Source organism: Poromitra crassiceps (genome assembly GCF_964638095.1).
Source record: "Poromitra crassiceps genome assembly, chromosome: 5".
Taxonomy (NCBI): domain Eukaryota; kingdom Metazoa; phylum Chordata; class Actinopteri; order Beryciformes; family Melamphaidae; genus Poromitra; species Poromitra crassiceps.
In genome coordinates this window covers 35,479,411-35,496,847 of record NC_139642.1, presented here as the reverse complement: position 1 = coordinate 35,496,847, position 17,437 = coordinate 35,479,411, and the positions used below count along the sequence as shown (strand labels likewise).

General features: G+C 42.4%; 1 protein-coding gene across 1 annotated transcript in view; it reads left to right on the top strand.

The window, feature by feature from the left end:
* The window catches only part of st3gal4 (ST3 beta-galactoside alpha-2,3-sialyltransferase 4), a 42,576-nt gene that overhangs the window by 14,496 nt on the left and 10,643 nt on the right, over nucleotides 1-17,437 (top strand). Inside the window, exons 4-9 of the mRNA XM_083637026.1 lie at nucleotides 2,634-2,715; nucleotides 3,090-3,179; nucleotides 5,498-5,595; nucleotides 6,170-6,233; nucleotides 9,448-9,543; nucleotides 15,313-15,502. Of these exons, the coding sequence (XP_083493152.1) occupies nucleotides 2,634-2,715; nucleotides 3,090-3,179; nucleotides 5,498-5,595; nucleotides 6,170-6,233; nucleotides 9,448-9,543; nucleotides 15,313-15,502 (620 nt within the window). The remainder of the gene's footprint in view (nucleotides 1-2,633; nucleotides 2,716-3,089; nucleotides 3,180-5,497; nucleotides 5,596-6,169; nucleotides 6,234-9,447; nucleotides 9,544-15,312; nucleotides 15,503-17,437) is intronic.

Genomic DNA, 17,437 nt, shown 5'->3' with positions numbered 1-17,437 from the left:
AGATTGCAGTTGGACTTTTATCATCAACAAACATGACTAATATAAACGTTAAATGTTATTATGAATAAAATTGCAAAGATACTGGTCATCTACACTATGGCCAGTATTGGTATAATACCATATCCATCTCTATACAGAGACAAGTGTACAACCCTTTGTGTTTAAATGTTGTTATCCAATGCGGTGTTCTGCACATTGATTTCCTGCCACATATCTGAAGAGACATTTCAAACCATGACATGTTTAATCCAGATGTTGCCTAAAATGTTCTGATCCTAAGAAAGTGTACAACTTCCTCAAACTGTTTCCCTTTTTCATTTGCTATTTGTCAACTCAACTTTGTTCACTTTGATAAAAATGGGGGTTGTGTCTACTGTCAGACAGCTCTTGCCTTCATCCTCACACTTTCCTTTTACAGAAGACCTAAAGTACAGCAGCAGCTTCTTTGAAGGTTTTGCAGTACTATAGGCTTATACAGTATATACAGTACTATACAGTACAGCAGCAGCTTCTCTGAAGGTTTTGCAGTACAGCAGCAGCTTCTCTGAAGGTTTTGCAGTACAGCAGCAGCTTCTCTGAAGGTTTTGCAGTACTATAGGCTTATACAGTATACAGTACTATACAGTACAGCAGCAGCTTCTCTGAAGGTTCTGCAGTACTATAGGCTTATACAGTATACAGTACTATACAGTACAGCAGCAGCTTCTCTGAAGGTTTTGCAGTACTATAGGCTTATACAGTATATACAGTACTATACAGTACAGCAGCAGCTTCTCTGAAGGTTCTGCAGTACTATAGGCTTATACAGTATATACAGTACTATACAGTACAGCAGCAGCTTCTCTGAAGGTTTTGCAGTACAGCAGCAGCTTCTCTGAAGGTTTTGCAGTACAGCAGCAGCTTCTCTGAAGGTTTTGCAGTACTATAGGCTTATACAGTATATACAGTACTATACAGTACAGCAGCAGCTTCTCTGAAGGTTCTGCAGTACTATAGGCTTATACAGTATACAGTACTATACAGTACAGCAGCAGCTTCTCTGAAGGTTTTGCAGTACTATAGGCTTTTTGAATTATGCTTTGTGTCTGTCAATGCATGTCCCAGAAAGCAAGCTCAGTTAAATTCCTGGGTAGTTTGGCGACAACTGTTTAGATTTGCACTATAGTGTAAGTAGCCATTTGTATTCATGGAGAAAACATGTGGGACGTACAGTATGTTGCTTAGAACCCAGGTTGAAGAATTAAATCTTTCACCATATGGAGAATAGTTATGTGGTCACTGAGGTGTACAGTATGTAGCTGACATGCAGATTGGAGTTTGCATTTCAAAATGCCCACGAGAATAAGGCTTATATTGAGCATTATTCCCCTACCTCAGGACAGAACACTCACCACTGAGTCCTTTTACTGGAAATGATAAAAAGTCTGGCCTGGAAAATGTAGAAAAGATGAGTGTGACAGTTATTTGGATAATTTCCTGAAAATATGGGGACATTTTCTGGGTTTCGACAAATTAGAGCTCTTTTCAGTGTAAAAGCTGAAACGAGGAGATCATAATGTCAGTCCCAGCGCTGACATTGTCCCTTGATGACATCACAGATTAGAGGCTTGGTATAAATGTAATTTGTAATATATATGTATATACTAGCAATCTCGCGCACTCGATCTCTAGGGTGGAGACTCTGGAGGCAAAATTGAGTCAGAAACTGAACTTAGGCTCATTAGGTATTCACAGCAAATGCTGGGAATACCTGTTGTTTTTGTCCAGATTCTTATAATTCTTATACGCTCATTGTATATGACTCTAGCTCAGTGTCTGATTGATGAAGTGGTAAGCTGGTCTCTGTGTAAAAAAATGTTGATGAAAACGTTGATGTCATACACATTGTGACATGATCAGTGATGTCATAAATCTTATGATACGGTGGATTCCGACCCACACTATCCTATCACATCATAGACATCATCAGTGATGTCATAGACATTGTGACATCATCACAATGGGGACTCTAACAAATTTGCTGTTAATAGCCCTGTGTATATGTGTATATATATATATATATATATATATATATATATATATATATATATATATATATATATATATATATATATATATAAATCTGAGTGGTATTTAAAGAAAGTTTTTTTCTGTCATATTGACATGGTCATTATAGGAAATGAAAATTGGAGTGACAATTCATTCCGGAACTGTAGTTTCCTGTCGCCCCCTTATGTCTTTCTAGATAGTGTTTGCAGCATGTTGCAATGTGTGAATGTTGCAATAGGATTCTGGTGTAGGGTGAGGCATTTTTAATTTCAAGTTCATTTTCAAGTCATTTTTTTCAATGCCAGTTTTGATTCTTCTGCTTCAAACTGGATGCAAATTTTCAAACCAAACTTCCATTATCTAATGAGTAGATTATTTTCGGTTTAACATTTTATTTTCTACCCAGGGTCGGACAATGCTTCATTGACTCCCTTTCAATACCTTTTTGGTCCCTTAAAATCAAATGGCATACATTTACAGTTTAAATATATTATGGTATAATTGACCAGTTAGTGTGTTGTATGTGAAATATGGTTTACTATTATTATTTAAATTGTTTCTATGTGTGTCTTCTTTGCCTCCAGCATGGTGCCTTAGGCTTCTCCCAGTCGTCGTCTTCTTCGTCTCATTTGTCACGTACTACTGCTCTTACGCCTTCCTACAGAGGTGAATACACAGCTACAGTAGTCTTTCTTTCTTTCTTTCTTTCTTTCTTTCTTTCTTTTCTTTCTCATATTGAGGTCATACGATTACATCTAGACATTTCTGGAAAAGAGAAACCTTATGAGGTCAGTGCTGAGTCACAAAAGATGACAGCCCACACCATTAAGCTGCCATTCTGATCAGCCAGCAGTGGAAGCAGCTTAAACGGTGGTTAATTTAGGCCTTCATACTGTACATGCAGATTTTTGCACTTTTTGAGTGTTCAATCTGGGCGTGTTCTTCTCCTGGTTACTTCGCACACGGTGTATTTATGAAGCCGGCGGCAGTCTCCATGCCAGTGTCTGTGAACTGTGGTGATCAGTGTGCCTGTCTTTCAGCTATGGAGGCACCAGCAAGTCTCCGACCAGTAGCAAGCCACTGTGTGGTGGCTGGCTAACACAGAAGAAGTGGGAGAGCCTCAACTTTAAGTGAGTAATGGCATGTCTGTGTGTTTTACAGACTGGAGGCAGTGGATGGCTTATTGAGGGAGGACGGTGTGCCAACGTTTTTACTGGAACCCAAGGTGCCAGCCTCTTTAGAAATTTCAAGGCTGCTCATACCCAGTCATAAAGGAAACTCAGCATTTCTGTGTGAACGAACAGGCTTTTAGAAAGAAAGAAAACATTTCTTCTAGCTTTCGATTAAAGTACTTTTGTGCTATAACTATTAATAAAATAGAGAGAGAGAGAGACTTTGACTTATAGAATAAAACATCTAACTTAAAAAACACCTGAAAACCAGCCACAGAACCCTGCACACTCAACCAACACTCAAACCAACCCAGCCACACACACAAGCACACATCTACACACACACACACACACACACACACACACACACACACACACACACACACACACACACACACACACACACACACAAACAAACAAACAAACAAACAAACAAACAAACACACCTGCACAACCCGAGGGTAATTAATGTAACTTACAACACTGATCATTTTTATAATTAGAACTAGCAGGCTTTTCAGAAGCCCACAGACAACAATGAAAAAGAGTTTGGGTGAAACAACAGGTGAAACAATGATACACAGATACACAGATACACACATGCAGACAGCGAAACATAGCCTATTTACTAAAGAGTTAAAACTAACAAAGAACTTCCATTTCTATAAGAGTTGTTTTATTTCGTGCACACACAATTTATATATATATATACTGTATATATATATATATATATATATGACGGTTTTCACCAGAGCGCAACCCCACAGCACTTCCTTTTTCTCAGCATTTGGCAAACTGCAGAAATATTCACTCAACATCGTTACTTTTGTTTTCGCCGCTCAGCTGTATAGACGGTTTTCACGGGATGGTCGGTCCATAGCGAACACTGCAATAGGAAGTGAGCGGGGGTTCAATTTAGAATGTTTTTGTTGTCAAGTTTAAACCGTCTATACAGTGTGTGTATATATATATATATATATATATATATATATACACATACATATATAATTTATTTTCAAGGCCTTGATTTTTTTTTCTCAAATTCACAAACTTTCAAGGACCAATGGGAACCCTGCATAATAAACATGACATAATGTCATGTTTATTATTACGGCAAAACAAACATAATGCGAAAAATAATAATAATAATAATAATAATAATAATAATAATAATAAAATAAAAAAGCCATTCACACTACATTGAACAGCATACCATCCCAAACAGCTCCTAGAGAGAGAGAGAGAGATTTGTGTGCCCTGTTGCCAAATACCGATACGGTCTCCATCTGCGGTTTGGCCCATCCACCTCCAAGGTCACTGTTTATTTGTTTAACCCAGCAGACCTTGCACAGCCGTCCTTTGACAAGACTTGTAAAACAGGCAAGATTCATAGTCCTGCCGCTTTCTCCGAATTCTGTGATGTTTACCCCCAGAATGAACACGATTTGCATTCACGTCGGCGAGTGAGCGAGTCAAATCTTCAGCTCGGTCGCTCGCCGCATTACCACAGCCGCCGGGGGGCCTGCGAGGCAATCTGAGTGACATTCCGCTAATTGGAATGCCCCCCAGAGAGCGATCCTGGTCTCTTGCAGAGCGCTCGCTGGCACACGAAGGTGGTAAATGTCTGAAAGACTCACTGTCAAAGACAGTAGGTCATAAACAGCTGGAGTCTGAGGCAGTGCTCAAACTGGTTGTTAAAATCCAACACAGAAAAGCAACTGTAAGCCTGGCGCTGCGGCGTTTCTCACATGCGTTTCGTTACAACCCGCCGCATTTGTTTCACTCCGCAGGGTCCGTCTGCGAATGTTATCGTTTTCTTCCCCCCCCCCCGGTAGTACAATTTTAATGCCGGGAATTGTTGTGGAATGACATCATGCAAACACGTTAGACTACTGTATGAGAGGCCGTGAAATGATTGGAGGCAGGTTTGCTCATAGAGTCTGGTTTACCTGCCTAATAGACACCAGACATTTGGGAATGTCAAGGCATTAGTCCAGTACATCCAGCAGTTTTCCATGTGCTACTATGGACTTTGGGTATTGTGCAGTTTGGCAGCGCAGATCGTATTGTCCATTGTTTGGTTTGATGTAGCGGCGCAAAGCCAGAAGTATTTAAAATATTTGTCTTCGTCCTCCCTGTCTTACACCTCATTCATATCCACCCCTCCTTCTCTCGGCCACAGAAATCTCCTGTAACATAATGCATCTATACAGCGCAGCGCAGTATACAGTGTGCAGTATTGTGTATTAATTCCTGCTCTGACGTTTTTCACGCAGCGTTAGCAGACAGACGCAGCTCTTTCTGAAACTGGAGGATTTCTTCTGGCAGGAGCATGTGTCCAAGTTGGCATTGCCTTATGGCGTTAAGGGCAGCGGTATGTTGACTCTCCATTCTCCTCTTGTCTGTCTGTTTGCTTTACCCTGCACATATCGTCCTACTGTACCCAGCTCAGAGCCAGCGAGCTCTGCTTCTGCTTGTGCTATGAATGTTCCATCCTCATTTAGGTCCATTTTGAAAAGGTGAGATGGTGCCACAGATACATGTAGGAGGTTGAGCTGTCAAACCACAACTTACAGAAAAAGTTGATTGCAACCCAGTGTTTTTTTGTTCGTTTGTTTTTTTACTTTGTGACTAGACCAGCAAGTAAAAATTCTCGCTTAGATTTAGAGGGGTAGTTGAGGGTTAGAGAAGACTACAAGCTGTCACTGATGAAGAACATATTATTATATATGATAAATACATTATTTAGGGCTCTGGACAGTTTATTATGTAAGATGTATGACACATATTGAAATCAATCCTCTGTGTTACTTAGCCCTTAATACCATTGGAACATCAAATAGTTTGTGATATTTCATGTGAATTAATTGCAACTTCAAATGGTCAAAGTTTCCACACAATCGCACCTTTTAAATTGCTCCTTTTATTTCTCTCACTTTCTTTCCCAGAGCTGCTGCTACTGAAAGTTCTAGCTGTTATTGCCAATTATAAAGTGCCAGCTCACATTGAAAAGTAAGTGTGAGCAAACCTCGGCCAACCTGACACATGGTGCCGAAACAAACCTTTGGATGTTGAAACCACCTTTTTTGTTGTTGTTGAAACTATGCTGAAATTGAAAGCGTAACAGGCGTTTTTTTCTTTCTTATCATTTGCAAGAGTCAACATTGTTATTGTAAGATAACCTCAGGAAGTGATAGCTTTCTCCCATTGTCCCAATAGAGTAGATGTAGAGGTAGACTGTACATAGACCTGTGTGTAACCCCATGCTCAGCACCACAGTATAGACTGTACATAGACCTGTGTGTAACCCCATGCTCAGCACCACAGTATAGACTGTGCATAGACCTGTGTGTAACCTCATGCTCAGCACCACAGTATAGACTGTACATAGACCTGTGTGTAACCCCATGCTCAGCACCACAGTATAGACTGTGCATAGACTTGTGTCTAACCCCATGCTCAGCACCACAGTATAGACTGTACATAGACCTGTGTGTAACCCCATGCTCAGCACCACAGTATAGACTGTGCATAGACCTGTGTGTAACCCCATGCTCAGCACCACAGTATAGACTGTACATAGACCTGTGTGTAACCCCATGCTCAGCACCACAGTATAGACTGTGCATAGACCTGTGGGTAACCCCATGCTCAGCACCACAGTATAGACTGTGCATAGACCTGTGTGTAACCCCATGCTCAGCACCACAGTATAGACTGTACATAGACCTGTGTGTAACCCCATGCTCAGCACCACAGTATAGACTGTGCATAGACCTGTGGGTAACCCCATGCTCAGCACCACAGTATAGACTGTGCATAGACCTGTGTGTAACCCCATGCTCAGCACCACAGTATAGACTGTACATAGACCTGTGTGTAACCCCATGCTCGGCACCACAGTATAGACTGTGCATAGACCTGTGGCTAACCCCATGCTCAGCACCACAGTATAGACTGTACATAGACCTGTGTGTAACCCCATGCTCAGCACCACAGTATAGACTGTGCATAGACCTGTGTCTAACCCCATGCTCAGCACCACAGTATAGACTGTACATAGACCTGTGTGTAACCCCATGCTCAGCACCAGGGCCGATTTTACACTTCATGGGCCCCTGGGCTATTCATCTCTGCAGGGCCCCCCCCTCAAGCAGAAGGGGGGGCTTCGCGGCGCCCTGTGGGCGCCGGCGAAAAAATAATTTGAGTGTTTTTTTTTAACCTTTTTTAGCCGTATTTAAAGGAATATCTCATTTTAAATCAACATTAGGATTATACTGTTGTGATGTCATTATTCAGTATCTTCTCCTTTTCTAAGCCCTAGGCCCTAAGCACGATAAATTCGGGAGCCCTCTCACAGGGTTCCATGTCGTTGTTTCGACCTCTCGCTGTTCCGACCTCCCCTCTCCCAGCCCCCATGCCTAAACCTAACCTCCCCCAGACCCTAACCCAAAACCTAACCTCTCCCACCCCCACGCCTAAACCTAACCTCCCCCAGACCCTAACCCAAAACCTAACCTCTCCCACCCCCCACGCCTCGGTCGGCATTGCGAGTGGTCGGCATAGCGGGATATCCTCTCACAGTGGATGTTATTACTCTGCAAAAAAATTTGAATGGCGTCAGTAAAAAAAACATTTTTTGCGAAGACCCTGGACAGGGGGCCCCAAAAAAACCATCAAGGGTCCCCCCCCCCCCCCCAAAAAAAAAAAAAAAAAAAAATTTTTTTTTTTTGGGCCCCTTGATGTCCCGGGCCCCGGGCTTCAGCCCGGGTAAGCCCGTTGGTAAAATCGGCCCTGCTCAGCACCACAGTATAGACTGTACATAGACCTGTGTCTAACCCCATGCTCAGCACCACAGTATAGAATGTACATAGACCTGTGTGTAACCCCATGCTCAGCACCACAGTATAGACTGTACATAGACCTGTGTGTAACCCCATGCTCAGCACCACAGTATAGACTGTACATAGACCTGTGTGTAACCCCATGCTCAGCACCACAGTATAGCTTACAGGGTGCAGATGTGGACTGTACATAGACCCGTTTGTAACCCCATGCTCAGCACCACAGTATAGCTTACAGGGTGTAGATATAGACTGTACATAAACCCGTTTGTAACCCCAAGCTCAGCACCACAGTATAGCTTACAGGGTGTAGATATAGACTGTACATAGACCCGTTTGTAACCCCATGCTCAGCACCACAGTATAGCTTACAGGATGTAGATGTAGACTGTACTTAGACCTGTGTGTAACCCCATGCTCAGCACCACAGTATAGCTTACAGGGTGTAGATATAGACTGTACATAGACCCGTTTGTAACCCCATGGTCAGCACCACAGGTTACAGGACGAAGAGATTTTCAAATAAACTGTTAATACTGGAACATTGCTGAGGTTCAAGGTCAGATAACATTAGTTTGTCTGATAGAATGAAAACAATAGAACACTGGAGTTCTTATTGGAACATGTTAATGATACATGAGGAACATTTCTTGATACATCGGGGAACATCCACAAGGTTCTTGGTGCTTATCTCGCTGGGAAGACAAAGTATTTTCTCAGCAACAAACCACATTCTTTCTCACAGACAGAATGAGAGAGTAAATTCAATCCAAGAAATAGGTTTTACTGGCATAGGTAATTAATGATTTCTACCACATAAAAAAAGCATAATACACCTGTTAAATACTTTATGAATGAGACAAATTACCGGTAAGTGCATTTAGGCAGAGTGGACAGGCTCAAACCTTTTCCTATCATCAGTAAAACAAACCAATATTTAAGATATACATTTTAAATAAAAGACTATGGAAGCAATTCTGCAAATTTATTTGGCAACCCAACTCAAATCTCCTGCGAGCCACCTGTGTATTTGGGAATTACTGCTATAAAGCATGGCTAAGCCTGCATGGCTTCTCTACTGTGATTATATGGATACTTACATGAAGTCAGTAGGAGGCTAGTTACCAGTGTCTCATACCTAGCTGCATAATAGCAAAATATATAGAGATTTTACATAATGTTTTAGTCACTGTGCAACACCTAAAACACCCACCTTAGGATCTCTACAGAGGTGTTGTAGTGCAGTTGTGATACTTTGGGCCGAGAAAACTCATGGTATGAAAATTAAGATCCCCTGCTTCTTTGTGTGTGTGTGTGTGTGTGTGTGTGTGTGTGTGTGTGTGTGTGTGTGTGTGTGTGTGTGTGTGTGTGTGCGTCCACAGCCTTGAATGCAGAACCTGTGCAGTCATAGGGAATGGCTTTGCCATCAAAAATAGTTCATTGGGGAGCATCATCAACAGATACGACGTGGTCATTCGGTAAGCATGGAGAATACTGCACTACTGACACTATGATGATGACGATAATGACTTGTATTCATTATTATTACCATTTTACATACATGGAGAAACAGGTTAAGTGTCACTGTGGAAAAACATGCAAAAACAACGTCTGTAAACTCTCTAGCTTCCCATCCAAACCATGCATTTTAGGTGAAAAATAACCAAATCTTGACATTTTATTATCTATTTTGTATAGTTGTTAGCCTTTTGTCATGTTGATTTGAATACATTTCATTGTCTGTCACTATCCACATATTGTAAAATAGATAACCATAACTTTACTGCTATCAGGAATAGACAGACAACAGCCAGTTGGCAACAACTAGTGAGTCAGCTTTAATCTGTGAGTACCAGGCTGTTCTCAGTGTATCTGCATGTTGTGTCTGTATAGAAGTGTTATAGTATTCTCACCCTGCTTGAGGGTGAATTGTTATTAGTATATCGCCCTGCTTGAAGGTGAATTGTTATTAGTATTATCGCCCTGCTTGAGGGTGAATTGTTATTAGTATATCGCCCTGCTTGAGGGTGAATTGTTATTAGTATTATCGCCCTGCTTGAGGGTGAATTGTTATTAGTATATCGCCCTGCATCAGGGTGAATTGTTATTAGTATTATCGCCCTGCTTGAGGGTGAATTGTTATTAGTATATCGCCCTGCTTGAGGGTGAATTGTTATTAGTATATCGCCCTGCTTGAAGGTGAATTGTTATTAGTATTATCGCCCTGCTTGAGGGTGAATTGTTATTAGTATATCGCCCTGCTTGAGGGTGAATTGTTATTAGTATTATCGCCCTGCTTGAGGGTGAATTGTTATTAGTATATCGCCCTGCATCAGGGTGAATTGTTATTAGTATTATCGCCCTGCTTGAGGGTGAATTGTTATTAGTATTATCGCCCTGCTTGAGGGTGAATTGTTATTAGTATATCGCCCTGCTTGAGGGTGAATTGTTATTAGTATTATCGCCCTGCTTGAGGGTGAATTGTTATTAGTATATCGCCCTGCATCAGGGTGAATTGTTATTAGTATTATCGCCCTGCTTGAGGGTGAATTGTTATTAGTATATCGCCCTGCTTGAGGGTGAATTGTTATTAGTATATCGCCCTGCTTGAGGGTGAATTGTTATTAGTATTATCGCCCTGCTTGAGGGTGAATTGTTATTAGTATATCGCCCTGCATCAGGGTGAATTGTTATTAGTATATCGCCCTGCTTGAGGGTGAATTGTTATTAGTATATCGCCCTGCTTGAGGGTGAATTGTTATTAGTATTATCGCCCTGCTTGAGGGTGAATTGTTATTAGTATATCGCCCTGCTTGAGGGTGAATTGTTATTAGTATATCGCCCTGCTTGAGGGTGAATTGTTATTAGTATATCGCCCTGCTTGAGGGTGAATTGTTATTAGTATATTGCCCTGCTTGAGGGTGAATTGTTATTAGTATATCGCCCTGCTTGAGGGTGAATTGTTATTAGTATATCGCCCTGCTTGAGGGTGAATTGTTATTAGTATTATCGCCTTGCTTGAGGGTGAATTGTTATTAGTATTATCGCCCTGCTTGAGGGTGAATTGTAATTAGTATTATCGCCCTGCTTGAGGGTGAATTGTTATTATTATTATCGCCTTGCTTGAGGGTGAATTGTTATTAGTATTATCGCCCTGCTTGAGGGTGAATTGTTATTAGTATTATCGCCCTGCTTGAGGGTGAATTGTTATTAATATTATCGCCCTGCTTGAGGGTGAATTGTTATTAGTATTATCGCCCTGCTTGAGGGTGAATTGTTATTAGTATTATCACCCTGCTTGAGGGTGAATTGTTATTAGTATTATCGCCCTGCTTGAGGGTGAATTGTTATTAGTATTATCGCCCTGCTTGAGGGTGAATTGTTATTAATATTATCGCCCTGCTTGAGGGTGAATTATTAATATTATCGCCCTGCTTGAGGGTGAATTGTTATTAGTATTATCACCCTGCTTGAGGGTGAATTGTTATTAGTATATCGCCCTGCTCGAGGGTGAATTGTTATTAGTATATCGCCCTGCTTGAGGGTGAATTGGGGATGAAACAGATATTTGCTACATGGTCGTGTGTCAAAATGAGTATGGTTCGCCCACATCCCCACATGATGTGTTTAAGGTAATCTGATAATTACAAGGTTTAATCCATTATATCTGTTGTGATTTGTGTTAACATGACTAAGGGATTTGAAAGGGCACATTTAGGTACAAGGTTTAATGTAAGGTCACTATCATACACACGCAATGTTTTGGTGATATAATAGGGGTATGAAGAAATGTTCCATGGGAAAGTCACAGGTGTCGTAAGGTATTGAGGGGTGAGACTACGGTGGTCGGGTATATTAAAAACGGTGATGAATCTGCCTACAGGGCCGAAGTGGCAGCCCTAGTCAACTGGTGCACTTTAAACAATCTTGTCTTAAATTTAGATAAGACCAAGGAAATGATTATTGATTTCCGCAAAAGCGGCTCAGTGCCCCCCTCTCTGGTCATTTGTGACCAGCCCGTCGACAGGGTCGACAGCTTGAAATTTCTGGGCACCACCATATGCCGCTCCCTGAAATGGGAAGTCAACACTAGTAACATTGTGAGCAAAGCCCACCAGAGGCTTCACTTTCTGAGGCAGCTCAAGAAGTTTGGTGTGTCTGGGGAGGCGATGGCTCACTTTTACAGAGCCACTGTGGAGAGCGTACTCACCTTCTCAGTCACAGTGTGGTACGGCAACACTACCGCCCTTGAGAGGAAACGGTTGGAAAGGGTGGTACGCATAGCGTCCAAAATCACCGGCCACGACCTTCCATCCGTTTCCTCCATCTATGCAACACGCACCAAACGCAAGATGCAGAAGGTGATCGCCGACCCCTCCCACCCTGCTAGCTCTCTCTTTAAACTCATGCCCTCAGGTAGGAGGCTTCAGTCTCTGAGGTGCAGGACCTCCCGTCTCAGGAACAGCACTTATCCTGAGGCGGTTCGCCTCCTGAACTCTGACCCTCCTTGCATTCGCACCTTAAATCGCACCTTAAATCCGTAGGCTTGAATTAAACTCGAACTTGAATCGCACTTTATAGGCAGCTCGATACTGCTTTTATGAACAAATGCTGCTTGTAAAACTGTGCACTTTATTTATTTATCTATTTCAGCCTCTCTCATATCATATTTTATGTAGTGTTTTTTTTCACTTTTCTTATTCTCTTTTGTGTCTGAATCTGTGATTTGTTATGTCTGTTTTTATGTCTGTTTTTTTAGAGCTGCACTGAAACAAATTCCAATCAACTCTGTTGACATGGCAATAAAGTATTGAATCTTGAATTTTGAATCTTGAATCTTGAATCTTGACCACAAGTGAGGAAGGTCACGTAGCGAACTCAGCCTGAAAATGACCTGTTGCGACGGGACATGACCTAGGCTGGCCTGACACGAGCCATATAGGGGAGTAAGGTGAAGCAAGGGGGGGTCTTGCATTAGTAAATGGCAGATGCAAGGTCCTGTTAGGGTTAGGGGAGTGTGCTGCTTTTCCCAGTCAAGAGATCCACTGAGTAATGACAGACAGACTGTATCAGTCTATGAGTAATGACAGACAGACTGCATCAGTCTATGAGTAATGACAGACAGACTCTAGCAGTCTATGAGTAATGACAGATAGACTGCATCAGTCTATGAGTAATGACAGACAGACTGCATCAGTCTGAGTAATGACAGACTGTATCAGTCTATGAGTAATGACAGACAGACTGTATCAGTCTATGAGTAATGACAGAGACTGCATCAGTCTGAGTAATGACAGAGACTGCATCAGTCTATGAGTAATGACAGACAGACTGTATCGGTCTATGAGTAATGACAGACAGACTGTATCAGTCTATGAGTAATGACAGAGACTGCATCAGTCTATGAGTAATGACAGACAGACTGTATCAGTCTATAAGTAATGACAGACAGACTGTATCAGTCTATGAGTAATGACAGAGACTGCATCAGTCTGAGTAATGACAGACAGACTGCATCAGTCTATGAGTATTGACAGATAGGCTCTAGCAGTCTATGAGTAATGACAGATAGACTATCAGTCTATGAGTAATGACATACTGCATCAGTCTTTGAGTAATGACAGACAGACTGTAGCAGTCTATGAGTAATGACAGATAGACTGCATCAGTCTATGAGTAATGACAGACTGCATCAGTCTTTGAGTAATGACAGACACTGTAGCAGTCTATGAGTAATGACAGACAGACTGCATCAGTCTTTGAGTAATGACAGACAGACTGTATCAGTCTATGAGTAATGACAGATAGACTGCATCAGTCTATGAGTAATGACAGACAGACTGTAGCATTCTATGAGTAATGACAGATAGACTGCATCAGTCTATGAGTAATGACAGACAGACTGTAGCAGTCTATGAGTATTGACAGATAGACTCTAGCAGTCTATGAGTAATGACAGATAGACTGCATCAGTCTATGAGTAATGACAGACAGACTGTAGCAGTCTATCTGACAGACTGTATCAGTCGTGACCATCTGACCCCGATACAGAGCCTTCCTCCCTGCAATTAGCACACTGTTGGGTCAAGCCAGAGCCTTTAAAAAGGGAAAGGGGGATTTAGTTTAGCAGGCAGGGACAAAGGCACTCTGCAAATCTGATTTTATAGCCTTGGAATGAACACATGCATTTGCAGTTTTTATAAGCCTCTTTCAAACAGCCAACATTTGGCCTGGTCACAATGCATTTCTTTACCCTCGGCCCCTCCCCTAACGTCTCTCCCACTCTCCTCACAAGCTAATCTTTTGCTGGCCTGAGCAAAGCCAGGTTATTGACATTCAGCACCTGACGGTTTTATATGATGGGGCTTGTGCTGTTCAGGAGTTTCTGTCTAAACACACTGTTGTGTTGAGCCTGGTCTTCACTCAAATTCACAAACGGTAGACGAATAGATTTTTCAAATTAATATTTTTAGTCTGTGCTGTCTGTTAATTCATTGCTCAAGGGATTGGTACGTGTTCATAAATAAATCCAGTGTGCCCTTGTTCAAGCCACTTTTCAGATCCACTGCTTTTGGAAGAGTATAAATAATGTTAAGCCTACAGGTAGTGGAACTGTGAGTAATTGTCCAGGTCAGGATGATGAAGTGTAGTGATGAAGGGAATGGGAAGTGAATGGAACACCAAATGAAGTGAGAGTCAGTAGCCCCACTCACAGGCAATTTGTTCAGATGTTTTACACACAGCAGCGCTGAACGTCAGCATAAATAACCCAACACCTTGTGTTGCGTAGCAATAAAACAAACACCTGAAAGTAAAGGAAACACTAGATACATTTTGCTGTGAATCTGAATAATTTTCCTTTCCTGGCACATTTCTCTGGATGTGCGGGGGAGAGTGAAGAGCTCTCCCCTCAGTGAGTAATTGCCATCCAAGAGCCCTTGAGCAAGGCACTTCACCACAGCTGCTTCAGTGGAGCCTCTCTGTTCAGCTCTTCAGTCTGGCACTGGTGAGAGTATGCAGCCCCTCTTGTCGTTCCCATCAGGGGCTCGCCGGCCTGCATCCAAAACTCTGCTTGTACTGGGCGGCACCCAGGTGTGTGTGTGTCTGTGTGTGTGTGTGTGTGTGTGTGTGTGTGTGTGTGTGTGTGTGTCTGTGTGTTTTAACCAGTTACGAAGGTAACTGAACAGAACAGAAATGCCTAAAAGACTGCTGTCGCTGAATGGTGTGCTTTTGCGTCCCTGCCTCAGGCTGAACGACGCCCCAGTGAGGGGCTATGAGGAGGACGTGGGGAACAAGACCACCATGAGGCTCTTCTACCCCGAGTCAGCCTCCTACAACCCTGGCCTGCACAACCAGCCTGGCACCCTCATGGTCCTGGTGCCTTTCAAGCAGCAAGACCTGCGCTGGCTCAAAGAGATCCTCTATGATGAGAAGAGGGTACTGGATATGTGTGAGAATGCACACACATGCTCGCTCGCACGCACGCGCGCGCACACACACACACACACACACACACACACACACACACACACACACACACACACACACACACACACATGCCAACACATGCAGACACCTACTCGATCTCGCTTTCTTCCTCTCCACTTCAATTCAAATTGGCTTTCTTGGAAGTGTCGGAGAAACTACTTTACAACTGTAGTTTACCAAACTACTAGCTACTTCTCAAGGAAAAATAGTTAAGCTACATCTTAGCTACTCTAAAAAAAGAGATTGTCAAACTAAAACTACTTTCAAAAACTACATCCAAACTACATTGCGGGAAATGATCACAATTTGAGTCTGAATCTCATATTGTTGCATGAAGGTACAACTGAACTGACTCTGAGTAAAGTGTAGGTGTGTTTGATTTAGGGACTAGGGCAGGCCAATCCTCACTTATACGCTGGGGACACACCGGTACGCGGAACTTGCGCGTATGCGCCGTGCAGCGCACCTCCGCGCAGAAGGCGCTTAAAGTGTCCACACAGAGAGCGCAGCTCACTTTGCGCGCTCTGCTCGTCCGCTATATATTTTGCCCCAGATCTACTGTCTTCGTTATCATGGGTAGTAAATAACGACATAAATATATAAAGTAATATGTTTGGGATAACTGTTAATCGCTACCTTCGGCGTTATAAAATGCAATTGCATCATATTTAAGTCTGTTCTCCTCCCGTTTTCCCAGTGCGTGCTGTTGTAGAGAGAAGGCGAGTCCTAGCTCTCTACTTGTTGCTCCGCAGGCAACGAGCCCCTACAGGCCGCTCCCCCTCTCCAACTGCTCTTTCTCTCTTTTCACACTTCCAAAGGGGCAATCAACAACGTAAATAAACATTATTTCACTTTAAAATTGGTTTTATTTGACAAATGTCCGGTTTCGGAGTTCCTGTCTGCCCTGATCTGATCTGTTCTGCTTGACAGAGTCGCTCACGGGCACAGACGGCCGCGCAGGAAAATAGAAATCCAGGCTATCTTGCGCGCCCTGAGCGTCCGGCCGTCCGCTGAGCTGAGCTGAGCTGCGCGCAATTCGGTGTGCACTGACAGATCTGTTAACATGGTGTCCTAATGAAAACTGGCTGCGTACAAGGTCGCGAATGGTCGCGCCGCGCAGCTTACGTGCAGGAGACGCGTGCGGTGTGTTTTCACTGTTAGGTAGCCCAAGGATGTGTTCTAAGCAGAGGATAGGGAGCGATCGTTGAGGTGAAGTGAGGTGAGTTAATTTTCTAGGGAAATTCATGGTGTTCAATCGCAGACTTACATGTTGGTCACAAACCACAAGTGATTTTAATCAAAGGGGATTGTCATTAATGACAACCGTGGACAATGAGCTGTGGCATTGTGCCATATTGTATGGCAAAACCATCATGAGAATACTATGAATATGTACCGTCATTTGTAGGGCTGGGTTAAAAAAAACGATTCTCCGATTTTTTATCGAATTTTATTTTAATCCTTTGATATCGATTCTGGAAATTTGAACCAATACCCAGCCCTAGTCATTTGTAATGAACTACCTAAACTACATGACCTAAAGTAATTCATTACTAAGAAAGCTACTGAGATTTGAATGTTGTTAAACTACCACCCAAATTCTAGTTAAACTAGTAAATGAACTACATGTAGTATACTCCCCAACACCGTTTATTGGAGTGAGTTATGTGTTGCCAAATATAATACAAAATCATTGTAATATTTTAGTATACTGAGATCAGATATACAGACTTGCATACATTACAATCAACGCAGCAAAGTAAACCACAGTATGCTACAGTGCGGTATGTTCCTATCGTCGTGTGACAAGCACATACAAATGTAGCAGCAAGCCCAGCAGATTTCTCCTCTTCTCCAAGTACAGAGAGGAGTTTTGTTCTGGAC